Below are 19,479 nucleotides of genomic sequence, written 5' to 3'. Positions count from 1 at the left end.
AAAATGAGAAGGAAAAATTTTCATCTGGGAAAACATTTTGAAAATGTACATAAATTAATATCAGACAATAATAAGAGTTACCTCCCTTGCTTCATGACACCTTCCTAAGCAGCTTGCTGAATCTTTGACTAGGCAGACATGTCAGACTGTCAATATTTGTTTGTTTGTTGGTTGGTTGTTTAATGCCACACTCTGCAATATTCCAGCTATATGATGTCAGTTTGTAAATAACCCAGTCTGGACAAGACAAGCCAGTGATTGACGTCACAAGCATTGATCCACGCAATTGGGATAAGACATGCAACGACCATGTCAGCGGGCCTTACCACCCGATACTGGATAGTAACCCTAATGGGACATGCATGTCCAATTTCATCTTGCTTTCATCACAGGGGGCTCGGCTAGCTCTGTGAGGCACTGCAAACAGCTGTGCTGAATTTCTCCCCTTGTATGTGGCAGGATCTGCTTATCATTGCTTAGAAGCACAGATCCAACATGATTATGTAACTGTGTTTGTAAGCACCACACCGTGCTTGTGCATTTCACCAAAGAGATACACTGTTTTCCCTCATTTAGCCAACATGCTGTGATGTAACTGAAATCTGTTCACATACTACTACATCCAAAGTGGGATAATTGTTTGTCTGATAAATGTTTTTGTGCCTGATCAAGAAGTACAAAGAATTTCACCAGGTCTTTTAAGGCTAAAAAAAATATAATAGTTTTGGTTCTCACGCACCGCCCACACCACCATAAAGTCTCCGCATGTTTCGTTTTTATTTCCATTTTTAAAAAAACCTAAAAAGTCCTCATACTTAAAAACAATGTGATCCAATATGGCACAGAGTTACTTCTCTTCACATGTGCACTGCTTTACTGCACATATGGTGCTATGATCATGGCGCCAATAGGAGTTTGTATGCTTGTTTATGTAGGGAGGCCCTTTCCCAGGTTGATGGTGCACAACTTTTTATTTGGTTACAACCTAGTATGCCCGCTGCACTATATTTTCAAAAGTCATTGCCTGAGAACCAAGTTTTTATTTTTTAAACCTAAAATATCATTATTGTTTTGTCAATTGTGAGGCACTTTATTGATGTTTGAATTGCCTATCCAGCTTCATACAATATCAATATTATCTGCAAATCATTGAAAACTGTGTCCCAGTACACAGATACTTCATCACATCTTACTTGGAACATGACAGCCATGTTGGTGATGGAATGTATGTTGAAACCAAGCTACTAACATCTGTTGAAGCTAAGTCCTCTTCATGTCAACAGATAACACCCCAAGGCTTCAATAACCTGTCCAACGGCTGCAACAACCTCCAGACGATAGTTCTCAATGAGTTCCCTACACTCAATGATGAATGTGTCATTGTAAGTTGGCTAAGGGTACAGTACAGCTTGGACAGTGTTGCATTAACACTTGTGCAACAGTGCCAGAATTCATAAAAGTCAGGGATCCATATGAAAAGTATTTTAAGAATTATGACAATTATTAAAATTTTGAAAACTGAACAAACAAACATTCTGAAATGTCTAATATATGGTTGAGATTGTATGGCAGTGCTTCCCATGTACTGTGCAATGCCTCCTCCGTTCAAACTTTTAGCCCATGGAACGAGAGATAGATGATAATTTTGACGGAATCAGTCATACAGGCCGTAACTGTTGTTCAGAATACCCCTGTTATCGTTGTCGAGGTTACATGATTAGAAAACACATTCCGACTGTCACTTTCATGATCTGGTAACCGAAGCTTTGATTGGTTGGATAAAAGGTCATTATGACGTGACCCGTAATGGTATGTCCTCAGATCTTTGTTTAGCGATAGTGAGAACTTAGATCTGATTTTAATGAGATTGACCACATTATGTTGCCTGTTAGGAAATAACTCTTATATAAAAGGAAATAAGAACAGAAGCATTTTCTACATTTCATCTTCCTGAGGCAAGGGAAATGACTGACTGTAAAAGTCCAGTTACAACCTTTGCTGAACTAGGCTGTAAATCCAGAGTTTTGGCTGGACTAACGAGTCTATGTATAGTCCAATCAATCGTCCATCAAACTAGACATCCGGTTCATAAATAACATGGATTTCAACATGCAGATTTTTAATGTTTTTAATCAAGGTGCTCAAATGATTTGTTGCATTTCGTGAGGTAAGACCCATTTTATTACAACATAGATCTTGATTATCGATCAGATCGCCTTGACTGGGCACCATCCTTTTTGTTTGAAGCTAATGCAAGTGTTATGAGAGGATGAATCTGATTGGTCAATAGGAGGGAAATAGAAGGGACGTTACTCATAATGGCCACTGGTGTCGCTACGATCGAACCAGGAAATTCCAGTGTTGTTCAGCAAGGGTTGAAACTGGACTTTTGTTGTCAGTTTACACCCATGCCTCAGGAAGATGATCTACACTTATGTGTATGTTAGTCATTTAGTATATCTATATTATTTTAAAGTGACTCAAACAGATTACTTTTACTAGTAATTTAGCTGGCTCTGCCCACCATTCCGAAGAAAATCATTGAAAAAATGCTTTAAAAAACTTTAGTTAACAAATGTGACTAATTAAGCCTTATCTCTGTGTTTGGCTGTGTTATAAGTCTTCACCCCCTTCTTCAAAATCTTGATCCGCCTGTACTCATTATAAACTAACTACCTGTAATGCAACACTTCAGGCACTTGCTGAGAAATGTACCAAGATCCACACAGTGTCCTTCCTCGGCTCCCCACTGCTCACTGATGAAGCATTCAAGAAACTGGCTCAGTCCAAGAGGCTCAAGATGATAAAGGTTGAAGGTAAGAGTGCATTCTTTCAGATATGTGAACACATCGTATTATTCAGTCAACCTGCAGACTATAACATGTTCACTAGTAAATGTCTAAAGTTGGTTTAGGATATTGGCAGACCCCATATCTACCAATTTGGGGACATTTGAACTATTTAAAGCTGATAAGATATTTGCATAATTGTACAAATCACAGGTTAGTTCACTCCACGATGCCATGTTCTCCATCAGTGCTGACCAGTGAATGATAACAATTATGGTTATTTACAATGAAGTGTCACATTTTAGTAATGATGAAATTGAAGATACCGAAAAGTTGCACCCACGAAATCTTGGCAGAGATAATAGGGACAGAAGATCCACTGGAACAGATGCGAAGATGTCGATCACTGATGAAAAATAAACTTTTCTTATTCACTGGAAGGGATAATCTAAATAATTATCAAGATGCAGTGAATATCCTCTATTTATTCCTCACTTCCAGTTTGATGTCTTGTATATATATTTTATATGTATGTATTGTATGTTTAGTGTATGGTCCTCATTAATACACCTACACTTATCATATGTTGTTATAAATATTATTTATGTGAATGAATGAACAACTCTAGATGTATTTCACTTTCTAGGCAACAACCGCATCTCGGACGTCAGTCTGAAGGCCATCGGGAAGAACTGTGTCGGCCTGGAGCACCTCTACATGACTGACTGCCAGCGCATCACCGACGTCTCCATGAAGGCACTACAGAACTGCAGGAACCTCACTGTTGTCAACATCGCCGACTGTGTCAGGTACTCGCTGTAGCAGAAACTAGAGTCAGAGATGAGGATGACCGGGGTCTATTTATGTTTACGTCCTGGGGACTGTTAGTTATAATTTATAGGTGTAAGGCATGGAGATTGTGGGACCTCTGTGATCGCCTTGATGTCTACAGACTCCACATATGGCACAGGTTCCTTCCTGGAATGTTTGATGACATCTCTGCTCATGCTCTTCAGCCTTCATAATGAAACTTGTGATATACTGAAGATGGACACTCTGAAGTTTGGTTGTATTTCTTATCAAACTTTAAATGTCAGTTTATTTTAACGTACATGCTGCAACAATCAGTGACTTTGCTGGAGACAAATGGCATTACCTTATTCGACCTAATAAGCGCCCCGCTCTAATAAGCGCCCACAGCGATATTCGCTAATAAATTGGCCAGTGAACAATCCTAAATAGCATCCCTTCCGATTGATCAATGTACACAAGACCTATATATTCGCTTAGAATACGCACTCATCTGTTATATGCACACTTAATTATGGGCAATTAAATTCTGGAAAAATATATCTGTCATACATAAACATTTCAGGCTGTCAGCATAAACCACAAAATTTACCTTTTGACTCTGTTTTTTTTTCACTAAAATAATATTCTAATAAGAGCCCCCTATTTCTAATTTTGAGAGCGCCCTGGGTGCTTATTACGTCGAATACGGTAGGTCTTTTTCAGGATGTCCCAGGACATCAACTGATCTGAAACTGGCAACAAGGACAATTACGTTTGTTTGATTCAGCCATACACTTTTACATGTTATTGGCATTTCCCACAAGTTTATGAGTACATGATGTATATGATGCAATATTTTGTTTCCTGTTTAGACCCTGCGAGGAACATCAGACTTAGGATGCATTTTGACCCAATACATTCTCACCTATGCACATACTTTTTGCACCTTTCAAGACTTTGAGCAGGTTTATCAGTTAAAAACACCATGACATTTTACGCTCCCTCCAGGATCACTGACACGGGGGTGAGGCATCTAGTGGAGGGGTCGTGTGCCCCCAAGCTGCGGGAGCTGAACCTCACCAACTGCATCAGGGTGGGCGACATGGCCATGGTCAACCTACATAAGAGGTGAGAGACCATGTTCACAGCACAGAAAGCTAAGCTGGAAAAAATTACTGATCTCCAGAAAACTGTGTTTTTCCATAAATATGCAAAATAAAATCACCATTACCTAATACCTTTTGTGTTGCTTGCATACAAACATACATGAAAATTTGAAAAAAGTAGTATGACAACTCTGTGTTTCTTTGCATATTGTTATTTACTGATTGAATACAGGCATACATAGTGACTATTATACGAGCATGTGTGTCATACTGATTTTACAAAACGTGTAAGAATTCTTGTATTTCCCAAGTGAGAGCGAGGGTAATACACAAATTTTCGCAAGTTTCATACAATCAGTATGGCACACATGAGAGTGAAATAATATCTTCATGACCCATTATTTCTTAGTCCTTTTGAACTCCCCTTTGAACTCCAATCACCACCGCTGTCCTAGAAAACCACAATTTGTTTCTTGAATAATGTCAAAATCTTCAGCTATGATGTTATTTCTAGTGTGACATCATTGCGACCTAACGTCACAATTAGATTTCGAAAGACTTCAACAATTATGTCCGGATGACGGAAACAATACACTGGTGTGAGAGAAGTGATATTTGCACCAGTGCAACTTTTTATGAACTCGGCTATTTCTAATTCTGTGAGTAATAAAAGAACTCTGCTGCAGAGTATTATGCACTATAGCGTCAAAGTGCGTGTTGTAACTGAGCCATATATCACTGATGTGAACTTATGGAACATGTGACAGACTTGGGACAGCATAGGAACACATGCAAATTAGAAGTCTTCTGACTTTCACCAGATTTTAGGCAGATTATTTTTTATAAGGTCTCTCTGGTCTAGAAGTACCAATAAACATATACAATATACCAATACCCAATGTGGGTGACTACATAAGTAAATTCTTAAATAAATACTGAAGTCCATAAGGCTTACATACTGTAAACAGGGAATTTTTTGCGACTGTTTTATTATTGCGAGTTTTGCGATGGAGACTCAGTCGCAAAAATTAAAAACGCAAAAATAAGTATAACTAATACATACATACTTTATTCATTGCAACATGTCATCAAATGTTGAAATCATCAACCAGAACCACAAGTTACTCAATAAGTTAAAAACACAAATGAATGCAGAATAGTCACGCAATACATCACAAATGACAGTGTAAACAGACCAATTAGTGTCACTGTTACCTCACAGTAATCCTGCCTTCTTCCAACCTCGCTTGATTGCGATAAATCTTACCCTTATTTGCTTTCAAATATTGTTTTCTTTTGAAATGTAGTTTTTCTTTAACTTTAGAGTAAAATTCCCAGCAGCAGGCTTCCTGAATCATATGTTATTATTACAGTCAGTTAGGTCACTAGATCAGATCTATCATTGGACACCCACTCAGTGAGATCTCACTCCTGGGGTTATTTTTGATAAATCATGGTTTATTTTTTGAAATGTTGGAAAAAAATAATTATTCCAAAAACGTGTTCACATACATGCTGTCCTTTACACTCCTTGAATTACTCATGCTGCAGGTGTCACAGCATGACATACCTGAGTGTGTGTTTCTGCGAGCACATCAGCGAGGCTGGCATCGAGTTGCTGGGACAGACACACAGCCTCATCTCACTCGACCTCTCCGGCTGCAACTGTGCTGACCAGGTAACGTCATGGTGTATAACATCATTCACAACAGGTTTATGTAATGGTTGTGGTTTTTATGACTTTTTGTTATTCAGTTACCTTCGGTAGGTCAAAATATAGCTGAATTGTTTTTGTGTACCTCATTATTTCTTCAACATGAATTACAGTTTTAATAATAATGATAATAATAATAATAATAATAATAATAATAATAATAATAATAGTAGTAGTAGTAGTAGTAGTAGTAGTAGTAATTGGCATATTCATAATGCACTAAATCCCCATCAATAATAACAATAATAATAATAATCACAATAACAACAACAACAACAACAATAATAACGTGCATATTTATAATGCACCAAAACCCCATCCTAAAGCATGCTAAAAAAAAGTGCTACATTATTACCCTAGTCAATGGATCAGTGTATACTCGAAGTTCATTCACAACTCCCTGGGGAGTATAAAACCCAAGCTGCCTGTGATGTGCGAATACTTAACAGCCACATTACCATCTCATCCTACCAGGCACCCCATTCACTTCCCACACAGGGAACTTGCATCTCAAAACTCATAAAGTTATTGATATATTTTCATATCTGTCCACTGATTTTGTGCAGTAGCCTTTGATCTAGCATAGAACAAACTATTGAAGCCTTGATGGTGGACAGAATTTCAGTCTTGTATTGAAGTAATGCATCATGGCATTATTAGGGTTCAGAACATCAATAATGAACAAAACATTATGTCGCATTGTCATAGCAGCTGTCACTGCTGCAGGAATTGCAGGCTTGAACTTAGTGTTGCAAATGAGAGTAGCCTCCCTTGGACCAAGTTGTTGGAAATGTGTCCACACAAATGTCAGCCAATGCATCTCAGTGTTGTGAATGTTTGGTGCTCCAATATTAATGTTGCTTAATTGTATTTGTAAAAATTATTATTATTCAATCCATCTGCTTTCTCATGTAAAAATTCAAATAGCTAATGTCTTCGGTTTTGAATGACATTTATTTGTATGAAATCTACATATGAAACGTGGGGACACGGGTGGCCCAGTCGTCTAAGGCACCGCAATTAGCTGTGCAGAGTTGTGGCTCTTGGGCATGCCGGAAACCTATGATCGTGGGTTCAAATCCCTGTTCGACCCAATTATGTTTGTAGGTTTGTCAGCACCACACCCGTGCCCGTGGGTTTCACCGAAATGGTAAACGTCTGAGACCTGGTAAACGTTGAAAACACAGTAGGTTTATCTCTGAGTTAGTCTCTAAGTGTAGGACTACACAGCCATGAAATCCCACAGATTTCTATGTTATTTCAGTGTAACATGAATAATTTTCACATCTGCAGTTTTGACGTTTTGAGTCTTTTGACATCATATATATGGTTGAAACAAAGGTGATTAAACCATCTACTCATTATCGTTATAATTGCAATCATTCGCTGAAGACCCGGGTTTACTTCCCGACATGCGTATAATGTGTGAAGCCCATTTCTGGTGTTCCCCGCCGTGATATTGCCAGAATATTGCTAAAAGAGGTATAAAACCACTCACAATTGCAAATGTAAATGAGGTAGGTGTCCATAGGCACATTTTCTTTTCAACACCAATTGAAATTATAATAGGAATATTATTAGACTTTTTTTGTGATTTTGTAATTTAGTACATGTATATAGTGTTGGTAGGGTGAAAGAAAATGCATTTGCTCAATGTTTACTGAATGTCCATGCCAATTCTTGTCTATTTTGGTACTATTATAAATAAATTATTTTTGCTGCACCGAAATAACATAGAAAGTCATGAGTTTCATGGAAAGTTGACAAACATTTGGCTCGTGAGTGTACAGTGATGATGGTTGCAGGGCTTGTCGGCTCTGGGGAACAACACCCGGCTCCAGGACGTCACGCTGTCCGAGTGTATGGGCATCACTGACCTGGGACTGCAGAAGTTTGCCCAGCAGTGTAAGGAGGTGCAGAGACTTGACCTGTCTCACTGTATGGTAAGTGATGGATGAGTGAGTGAGTGAGTACGTGAGTGAGTGAGTGAGTGAGCAATCTCATTAAAATCAGACCTTAGTTCTCGCTACCACTAAACAAAGACCTGAATATATCCCATTAGGGGTCACGTCAGAACGACCTTTCATCCGACCAATCAGAGCATTGCTTACCAGATTATGAAAGTGACAGTCGGAATGCACTTTCTAATCATGCAACCTCGAAAACGTTAACACGGGGTATTCCAAACGATAGTTATGAGTTAAATGACTGAATCCATACAATCTAGACATCTATTAGCCATTCCAGAATGTTCATTCGTTCAGGATTCAAATTTGTAATCGAGAATTTGTCAAAATATGTTTCGAAGCATAGACACCAATTTGAAATTAGTGCCGTAAAGCACGAGAAAGCTGCCTTCTGATTGGTCATTCCATTGGTCGGTCAAGGTTGGCGCAAGGTCGGTCTGATGTGACCCGTAAAAGGATGTACTCAGATCTTTGTTTAGCGGTAACGAGAACAAAGATCTGATTTTAATGAGATTGCTGTTTGTTGTTAAATGTCGCTCTCAACAATATGCAAGCTATTTGACGAAAGCCTGTAAATAATCAAGTCTGGACCAGACAATCCAGTGATTGCCATCATGAGCAGTATTGCAGTTATATCATGGTGTGTCAGCTTTGTGTTGGAGGAAAGCTGAAAGTGATAGACTTTTGGAGAAACCACAAGCAGGGGTATGGTGCTGACAAACCTAGAATCATAACCAGGGCAAACCAGGCTTTTAAGACCTCGATCGTCAGATTCTGGTAGATCTAAGGGATGCAACTCTTGGTTTGAAATACGAAACAAATACCAGGCTGCCATCAGGACCCAGAGACTTTAGAAGCTGCAGGCCCTGACTAAGTCTTCAGGCCCTCATTTAAAAAACTGCAGGTTATTATGACAAGTACTATGATACGTGAATTTACTACAGGCCATAAGCACCGATACAGATTTGAAAGTACAATCCTGACACAAGATCTGCCTGCCCCAGTCATAGAATTGAATGGTAGAACAGTGGTTGAGTGTTGGACCCGATCCCGGTCCTAAGTGGTTGTATGTAACCATGTGTAGAGCATAGTTGACGTTGACACACAAACAATAATGTGACAATATACTGATCATCAACACCTCTAGTAAAAGTAATCTGACTGCGAGTCAAGTGAACTTGCATCAAATGTTGTGTCTTGGCTGTTGTTTGGCTGTCATCGTCCGTTCATCTGTTGTTTGATTTTACATTTTCAACATCTCCTATAGCACTACAAGGCTAAGGGACCGGTCATTTATTATCGGGCTGGGTGGGTCAGAGGGAATCAGGGGAGGGGCACCCAAACATATGACAATCGCTAGGGGAGGGTTTTAGAAATAATCACATATTTGGGAGGGTCCTTAGAAAATTGACATTTTCTAATAAAATATAAAAGTGCTTTTGGATTTTGTCTTTTCAAGGAGGGTCCTGAAAACATTGTACAATGAGGGTCATCCAAAAATATGACAAGCTTTAGGGAGGATTATTATTTTCAGTGCATAGTGCATCAAAAACCTCTGACCCACCCACCCCTACAATAAATGACTGGTCTCCCTCAGCATTTGGCTTGGGATTTAGACAATTCACTTGGGACAGATAATTCATATTCACCAGAACTCATGGAGGTTATTCACTAAAATATCACCACTGATAAATGTTTTGTTACTCATGATTTCAGCAAATAACAGATGGAGCCATCAAGAACCTTGCCTTCTGTTGTCGCATGTTGACAGTGCTCAACCTGGCTGGATGCAAACTGGTGGGTTTTACAAGTTCACATGCTGCTGAGGCTTCAAAAACATCAGTACATGGAAGCTAGGCATCCATAGCAGCATATCTCATTTTTGTGTATCTCGAAAATGAATATAAATGGCAGTTCTGAATGCAAATATTAAAGGCCGCAGATATGTGTTTTGAGATTTGATACAGCCTGTTCTGAGCACCATGGTGTCTGGATGGTTTTGTTTTTATTAGGAAAGAAATTTCGAAAAGATGTTGTAAAGAATGAAGCTAAATTGTTTTTAAGCTGACACCTGATGCGACCACCTGTGGAGGGTTTGTAAGGTCTTGATGGAGAGAGGCATCACTCACGGTACAATTTTAATGAACTTGATTGAAAAAATCATTTTTGGTGATTCATTCACAGAATGAATGGCAAGTATTGGTTGTCTGGTCTTTGGGTAATAAAACAACCCAGCAGTTAGCTCCAACTTCCAGTGATGTGTATCAAAGCATATAATATGCATGTACAGTCTGAATTATCTCCCCTTGTCTGCAGGTGACGGACCTGAGTCTGCAGTATCTGTCTGGTGTGTGTCACTATCTGGCGGAGCTGGACATCAGCGGCTGTTTCCTCATCAGGTACATGTTCTGGTAGAGAAACAAGTCTTAGGCGCAACTAATAAAACTTATTCATGGATTCAGTTGACCTTAGAAAATGATAACAAGAAAGAAAATGAGATTTGAAAAGCATGAAATATTGTTTGCTCCGTGAAAAAAAACCTTGTGTGTTCACTGCAAATGTTTTTGCATTCACAGGTTTAGCTGCAAGACGAAGTGTTGCAATAGGTTCAAAGACTACCCAGTAATGAAAATCTGCTTCCCTTATGTTTTTATGTACATCTCCAATGAAAATCAGACTATATTCAAATATTAGAAAAACACTTCATAAAACCAGCCTTTAGTTTAGCCAAAGTTTAGGTCTCATTCATGTGAACATATCTGATAACTTTCTTAACCATTTCTATTAGTTTTGCTTTGTAATTCTTACAATATGCAGATCCTGTTGCCCCAAGATAGCCCTTATCCTACCTTGTCCTATTGTTAAGACTGCCATTGACAGTGGCCATTGCATTGTAATGTCGGACATTGCATAAACAATCAAATAAAGGGAAAATGCCAGAATTGTTTCTTATTTTTAACAGGATTCAAAAGAATTTTTGAGACATTTGCTCAAATATTATTAAGTATTTGCTATACTTATTCAAGTTATTGTTTATTTCACAAAATAGGACAGCTTCTATTCAAAGTTTGCAGGGCTCCATCAGGTTATTTCTGGAGTCCCCCAGTGTAAATCTCTCTCTCTCTCTCTCTCTCTCTCTCTCTCTCCCTCCCTCCCTCCCTCCCACCCACCCACCCACTCACTCACTCACTCACTCACTCACTCACTCACTGATGCATGTGTTTCAGCGACAAGGCCATCAAGTATCTGAGGAAGGGGTGCAAGAGGCTGCAGGTTCTCAGGATGCTGTACTGCAAGGGAATCTCCAAGTAAGTGTACTGGTGGAAACACCACTGGTGGGAAGTGTGCTCATGCCAAGCTTGGAGAGTCCATGGAACAAAGTGCTTGTTGTAAGAGGCGACTAATGGGATCGGGTGGTCAGACTCGCTGAATTGGTTGATGCATGTCATCGTATCCCAGTTGCGTAAATCGCTGCTCATAATGATAATCACTGGATTGTCAGGTCCAGACCCGATTATTTACAGACCGCCGTCATATAGCTGGAATATTGCTAAGTGCAGCGTTAAACAACAAACAAAACATGGAACAATTTGAGATTGAGATACAATACACAGCGCCAAATTAAAGTTGCATGTTGAAATAGACAATCATTGCATTCCAAATGCAGAAATATTGTACAATATGCCAAGAACAAAACTGTTGCAAATCAAGCGTTGTGTACGAGACGCCAAGCTGACATCACTATGCAAGCCGCGCCAGGTCATGTATGGCATCACAGGGTCCTGCATGCCCTGATCCTAGCACTGGTCCGTGAATCATGTGCAGCCAGTCTCCCTCACATTATTGTAGTGAAATGTGTAATATAATTCAGGACTTCAAGGTGTGTTAAAAAATACTCTTTAAATCTTTGAATAATTTGAATAAATTTACAATCCATGTATTTGCCCATCACTTTGGGACCAACCATTTCATGGTCTGGGGAGGAGGGCCTGGTATTTTAATCAAAAGAAATTAGCTTGTTTCCAAACTCACTCATAATTATGCCCCAGCTGTCCCCAAAAGGCTTTTTGAGCTGGATATTCTTGGTGTCTTGAAGCAATGGGTGAAAATGTGAAGCTCCTAGTTTGTGAATGTAGCGCTGACTTGCTGACATGAGGCAATGGCTGTTTCAGACATGCAGCTCAGAAGATGATGAAGCACATAGACAAGGTGCTGTACAGCTCAGACGAGGTGCCAGCGTTCTTTGGCTACTGAGCTGCAGGCTGGAGCAGGGCTTCACCGGAGTAAGATCCGCTCTACCATGGAGGCATGAGATGATCTGGCCTAGAACTGACCTAAACCAGGTTGAGTTGAAGCAGCGAGGAGTATCAGTACAGCCCTTTAACCTGCAAGAAGTGTGCTTCGTCTTGTTCTTCCTCTAGATCTCAGTGATGAGAGTGGCCAAGAACTTTCTTCTGCTCCATAGTATATGGTATCTGATGTCTAATGGATATTTTATCAGATGTCTGTTGTCAGATGTCTGATGTCTGGTGTTAGATTTCTGTTATCAGATGTCTGATGTGATGATTGAAGTCTGTGTCAGATGTCTGTTGTCAGATGTCTGATGTCTGGTGTTAGATTTCTGTTAGCAGATGCCTGATGTGATGATTGAAGTCAATGTCAGATGTCAGATGTCTGATGTCTGGTGTTAGATTTCTGTTATCAGATGCCTGATGTGATGATTGAAGTCGATGTCAGATGTCAGATGTCTGAGTACAACTATTTATCGTACTTGGATAAAAACCTGTAATCTGTGATAAGAATAGATGCATTTTAAGCATTATACAGATGCCAAAATGAATGTTCTTGTGTGTCTGTCCTTACGTTGTAAATCCATGTATATACCTTGAAGTCATCCCCCTCTCAATGAGGGCATTGCTGCAGTGGCATTAAGCATCATGAACATCATCATCATCACCAATCCAGCATTGACCTTTTTTCCCTTGTTATTGGTTAAACGTTTTTATGGAAATACTTTTAAAAAATGTTTCTCAGTAAGTAAGAGAAACAATAAGGGATCAATTAAATGTTTGCAGCTACTGATATGATTGTAGGATTCCATGTACAATGAGTGATTCAACGAGGTTCTAGTTTATGAGGGTGGTCGGGTAGTGGTCAAAGCATTGTTCAGTTTTCAAAATTTTAATGGAGAACTGTGTCTACATATTTTACAAGCGTAGTCTGAAATGGAAGTCGCCAGGTTGAAACGAGTGCCGTAAAGCTCAAGAAAGCTGCTTTCTCATTGGCTGATGTCGACTTCTTGTTAGTCATTTCAGTGGTCTGTCAAATTTCGCGGAAGGTCGTTCAAGCGTGAATGTCCTCCGACAATGTCAGACCCTCAGAAAGAAACTTAGATCTGATTTAAATGAGATTGTTGCAGAGGTGACTGATACCCAGCCCAGTGATGAGGTAGATGCTTTATTGTTTAGTGTTATATGATTATTGAATGCAGCATTAAAACACCTCTGAAATTTAAGAACCATGTTTTTAAAAACAATAGTTTCAAATGTGCCTATGTTGGATACCAAAGAAAAAAGTGATTATTATCTGTGCATTATAATACTTCCCTTCAAATGTATAAATGTATAGCAGTTTTGTAAGCTATCATCAAGGATCATTTTGTCCTGTCAGTTATCATGTTAGTTTGTTATGATTATGACATGTTACTGACATGGTTAAATGTGTAGATAAACATTTTTTTGTAGACTTGTGTTGAGTTATTACGACCCGTGAAGATTCTGGGGTAGAATAGGTCTTCAGCAACCCATGTTTGCCGTAAAAGGTGACTATGCTTGTCGTAAAAGGCGACTAACGAGATTGGGTGGTCATGGTCGCTGACTTGGTTGAAGCATGTCATCAATCCCAATTTGGGATCGATGCTCATGATATTAATCACTGGATTGTCTGGTCCAGACTCAATTATTTACAGACCGCCGTCATATAGCTGGAATATTGCTGAGTGCGGCGTTAAACAACCAACCAACCAACCAACTTCTGTTTATGAGTGAGTGGATGAATGTTTTTGTTTTGTTTGTTTGTTTATTTAATGCCACACTCAGCAATATTCCAGCTATATGATGGCGGTCTGCAAGTAATCTAGCCTGGACCAGACAATCCAGTAAATGACATCATGAGCATCAATCCATGCAATTGGGATACGATGACATGCATCAACCAAGTCGGCAAGCCTGACGACCCCATCCCATTATAGTCACCTTTTATGGCAAGCATGGGTTGCTGGAGGTCTATTCTACCCCAGATGTTCACAGGTTGAATGTTACACCAGTCAACAGTAGTACAGCTGGATACATGTAATGGTGACCTATAGATAAATGAATCAAGGTCAGGCAAACCCGTGGTTGAAGGAATGAGCAGCTGGGGCACGATGACACATCTTCAGCCAGGTCACTGGTGATTATCCTTAAAGGAGGCCTGCTTATATGATTGTGTTCACTGAGCATGTATTAACAGGAATGTATTGGGAGTGCTTATCACCAAGATGACGTCATGCAGCCAAGACCTGAGTCAAATGAAATCAGTTATATTGTATCAAACAAAAAATGAGTCAAGTCTTATTTTATGAGACCTTAGTTCTCTGTACTGGTAAGCAAAGATCTGAAAACATCCAATTACGTGTTGTAAGCTTGAAGTAAGATCTGAATATAATGAGATACATCATAAGCATCGATCCACGCAATTGGGATATGATGACATCCTGTTAGTCGCCTCTTATGACAATTATAGTCGCCTTCTATGGCAAGCATGGTTTGTTGAAGACCTGTTCTATCTCATATTTTCACATTCAATTTGTGATCTTGCTGGCCAGTTTGCAGGGGTAATGACTAAAAGAGGTCACATGACACTGTGGTAGGGCTGGGACGAGTCCAAATTTACTACCCGGGTACCCAAACCCCTATTACCCGACCCTACCCGGGTATCCGCTGTAGGTCTCAAAAGAATAGGTCCAAATGTCTGACTGGTCATTGTTTGACTGTAGCCCTGGCAAAATGTATTTAGATACACAAATAAAAACAATCTGGTCATGCATAAACTGAAGTTGACTGAAGTTTTAACTTTAATCAAACATATAAAGTAAGAAGGAATGCGAACATTAGTCACCATAGAGTCCTAGATAATTTTTGTCATTAAACAATATATCACATGATTACCCAGGTCCTACCCCGTACCCACCCGACCTGAGTACCCAAGTTACCCGTACCGGCTTTACGCTGTGGCTGTGCTGTAGTCTGATATACATTGTAAGATGGGAATCAAAGCCTGGAAAACTTCACGTAAAGCTGATTTTTATCCAGTTTGTTGACAAGGCACGCCAGTTGTCAAGGAAACATGAGGTGAGGTGGAATGGGGTTCAATGTTGCGTTCAAAATTAGTTCACTAATATAGTGGTGTGTTCGCTATACCTATAAGACATCATACCACAGCTTAACATGGGTATCAGACTGGCTCTGCGCCGACCAGTCCTTGTTTTATCCCCTTAATACTGTGTGCCAGGCAGGATAACAAGAAGTACCATCTTTTAGTGTATTTTGAAATGACTCAGCTGGGATCGAACCACTAACCTTCCACACTCCGGGCAAACACTCTATCCATCAGACCACATGATTAAATATATCATGAGGCCATGGCAATCCACATGTATAGCATGCATGTAGAAAAAGAGTGCAGCTGAAAATTACTAATTTTTGGGTATATACACAAAGCATGGCTAAACGAGGTCACATGATACACTAAAATCATGTTTACTCTTTTAGATTTGTATCCTACTAAAGATTTAAAAACAACATAATCCTCACTCACTACCCAGTTTTCAAACAAATCATGAAAAACACAAGAATTTCTTTAACTCACCAATAAATGTAGTATCAAATCTTTCAATACTAAACCTTTTTTCAAATACTGATCGTAATCGCCGTTTGTCATCAGCAATTCTTGTTTGTTGTTGAGTTGTCCCTGTTTCCAACATGAAACGCCATAAAATATCACACACATGCATCAAAATATTTTCATTTTAATATTCATATTCATGCTATCATACAAATATTTACATACATTTACAAGTATATATATACATATAACATATAAGAGAATAATAACATATAGTATACCATGTACACAGAAGTTGGCACAGTTAGTCTCTTATCCAGCGTCCTTTCATAAGTTGACTTTATCGACGTTGGACATCATTCTGCTTATAAATTGAGCTAATGGTCATGATCTCCAAGACGTCTGCTGGTTGATATTCTGAGTATCTAACGTATTAGGCACACTTATAAACTTCTGAAGTATATACTTTTCAACTGCAGTATATAGGTGAATCTTTTTCCTTAATTTTGTATGAAAACACAATAGTATTTAACTTTTAACAATAGTTTAACTACATATAGATAAAACACTCATCTACAAGAAAACATAATCATTTCTATATGTTAGTCTGCAAATGTTTGAGCAAATGGAATATAATAACAACCGTTTTTACATATTTCCCTCTCTTTCTAAAATGCAGCGATATTCCCTTCCTGACTTCAAACAGTCCTATGATGTCCTGCAATGAGTTTACAATCCAGTTAAGGCATAGTTTAAAGAATGATGAGGAACTGCTCTCATTTTATTTTGCCAAAAGCAACAAGCGACCTGTCATAAAATTTGAATTATTTCAATTTTTGTTTGCATATTTGACTTTTAGTGTACGAGTCCTGTCTATTTTGGCTACAGACGGAGCTAAAATATGTAGCAAAAGGACTCTCAATACACGTCTGTTCGAGTTCTGCATTGAGCACCAGATCATACCAACAGACACGTAGGAGTGACTTGGGTAATGTTTTGAAAAGTATTCCAGTCATATCATGGCATGTCCAGAACTTGGAGAGTGAAGCCCAAGAGATGCAGGTCAGAGACATTGCATCGCCAATACCTCACGAGTTAGAACACACTACATCTCTCCATTATTCGTGAATACATACGATTGAGCTGTGGTGTCGTAGTTATGCATGTTTATTTCAAGTCAAGCAACGAAATATGGCAGTGTATTAATAACAAAAGTCAAACGAGCCCAACGCTGTGCATGAATTATGTGCAAATCTTGCTGTTGAATAAAACTTAAGCTGCAATGATTTGCACAAAATTCATGCACAGAGTTGGGCTCTTTTGACTTCTGGTCTTGCTGAAATTGTCTTTGTCCCACTATTGTCTATTACTGGTTTGTATTTACTGATTAAATGCAGGCATCACGGACATGAACATTACGGCAACGAATAACACACAAAAACTATATGTAACCTAGAAATGTATACTGTAAATCTAGAAAGTTTGCACCATGAAATTATTGCAAGTGGCTAAAAATAACTGGCTGGAAAGTTTTGCAAAACCATGTTGATGAAATTACCAAAGATGAAAGCTACTGCACATACATTGTATTTATTATGAGGAAGAGGTGTGATCATTGGTAACTCAGTGTCTGTCAGTGTTTTCTAAACTATAGATGATGTTGTTAGAGCCGCATTTTAGGTATCTGCAGTCCATAGACAAACATTACACTTGTAACTTTGGCAGGGTTTGTGTGTGTGCTTCTGTGCATGTGTTTAGTAAAGATATAAGATAAAACATAAGGATCAACCAGCCCCTGCTGCCAGCAGATCTCTCAGGTTATTTTCCAGGGGGTTGGTGACAGCTATTTTTATTACTGTAACTAAGACTTATAAGTTAATTGTCTTGTGTGGGATATAAGAGGTTGTGAACTGTTCAATCGCTATAAGTTTCCTACCAAGAATTTCAGATATATAGTTGGACGAATGACTGTGAGTAAGAAGGCAGGGAGTTTTATGATACAAAAGAAGTAAGACATGTTTCTAAGAGAGTGTAAAAAGATTGCTTCAAAGGAATAGAGGACATATTGTTTCTCAACCTGTTCTGCAAGTGTTCATTGCACTACGAGTGTTCTCGACTTGTTCTTGGTGTATTATTCTATCGTAGTTTGGATATTTAGAGAATTTATGAATATATGTTATATGGAAATGGTGGAGTTTGAAATTAAAAAAATTTATGTGCCGGATTGAGTTGAAACTTTGAAATCCTCGACCCCTAAAAACTAGATATTTTAAGAGTTCACATTAAACGTTGAAAACCTTGTGAAAATCTGAATGTGAACCTAAGATTTGGACATAAGATGATTGTTCGTGGATCAGCTATAGGATTGTGCAAAATTCAAAACAGATTAACACAAGCTGGATTAATGACTCAAAGTTAAAGCAAGCTATTTAATTTTCTCTTCAAGAAGTTTGACACTGGTAAGTAAATGTTACTTTTATGGCTTAAATAAAAGGGTGTAAAAAATACCTATTTGAGTGTGGAAGTGTGTGTTTATTCGTCTGAAACAGGAGAGGTTATATTCCCTCTCCGGAATCGTGTATACACTGAATTGGATTACATCATTTAGGATTACAGAATTCAAGAACTGTCACTTACTTCAGCTATTTCATGATTATTGGAACTGCTGTTTCATTGATTAAAGTCATGGCAAGTAGACCATTGAGTGATGCTGTTCCAAATGATAAAGAGCTGATTCATGAACCTAGGAGAAATGCTGAATCATTAATAACCGAATCAGGAAAACTTACTGAAAAGGGCCAGTATGTTTTGAACATAGCACTGGATGAAAGAAAATTCATATACAAGCAGTTTTCTAAAAAAGATGCTGACAAAAATGAATTTGAAGATTGGAAGAATTATTTGCCAAGTTTAAAAAATTAGCTAAAGCTTATCATTATGAACTTGACAGTCAATCAGCCATAGACGCGGAAGCCGCCTAGCGAAAGTTTGGTGCCTTTTCACAGTTTGAGAGAAATGTTACCTCATTGATTAAACACTATAATACTGGAGAGGAGATCAGACCAGAAAAGAGTTTCTCAAGTTGGATTACTAAAGGGTTCAGTTATCTTCTCTGCCAAAATGGAGATCCTGGCAAAACAGGTCGAACTTACTGCCAGACAGAAAGGGTTCGAACAAAGACATCAATTAGAAGAAGAGGAGAGATTAAAACAAAGACGAGAAAGATT

At 38.7% G+C, this 19,479-nt stretch overlaps 1 protein-coding gene across 1 annotated transcript in view; it reads left to right on the top strand.

Annotated features, from left to right (window-relative positions):
- Positions 1 to 12,893, top strand: part of LOC139444604 (F-box and leucine-rich repeat protein 13-like) — a 49,030-nt gene extending 36,137 nt beyond the window's left edge. Inside the window, exons 14-23 of the mRNA XM_071225509.1 lie at positions 1,284 to 1,382; positions 2,696 to 2,816; positions 3,436 to 3,598; positions 4,590 to 4,709; positions 6,239 to 6,365; positions 8,207 to 8,344; positions 10,085 to 10,165; positions 10,685 to 10,767; positions 11,596 to 11,676; positions 12,541 to 12,893. Coding sequence (XP_071081610.1) covers positions 1,284 to 1,382; positions 2,696 to 2,816; positions 3,436 to 3,598; positions 4,590 to 4,709; positions 6,239 to 6,365; positions 8,207 to 8,344; positions 10,085 to 10,165; positions 10,685 to 10,767; positions 11,596 to 11,676; positions 12,541 to 12,622 — 1,095 coding nt within the window. The 3' untranslated portion in view covers positions 12,623 to 12,893. The remainder of the gene's footprint in view (positions 1 to 1,283; positions 1,383 to 2,695; positions 2,817 to 3,435; positions 3,599 to 4,589; positions 4,710 to 6,238; positions 6,366 to 8,206; positions 8,345 to 10,084; positions 10,166 to 10,684; positions 10,768 to 11,595; positions 11,677 to 12,540) is intronic.
- The last annotated feature ends 6,586 nt before the right edge of the window (positions 12,894 to 19,479 follow it).

Source organism: Haliotis cracherodii, unplaced genomic scaffold (genome assembly GCF_022045235.1).
Source record: "Haliotis cracherodii isolate W230 unplaced genomic scaffold, xgHalCrac1.p SCAF_6, whole genome shotgun sequence".
NCBI lineage: Eukaryota > Metazoa > Mollusca > Gastropoda > Lepetellida > Haliotidae > Haliotis > Haliotis cracherodii.
This window is presented reverse-complemented; position numbering and strand designations above follow the sequence as displayed.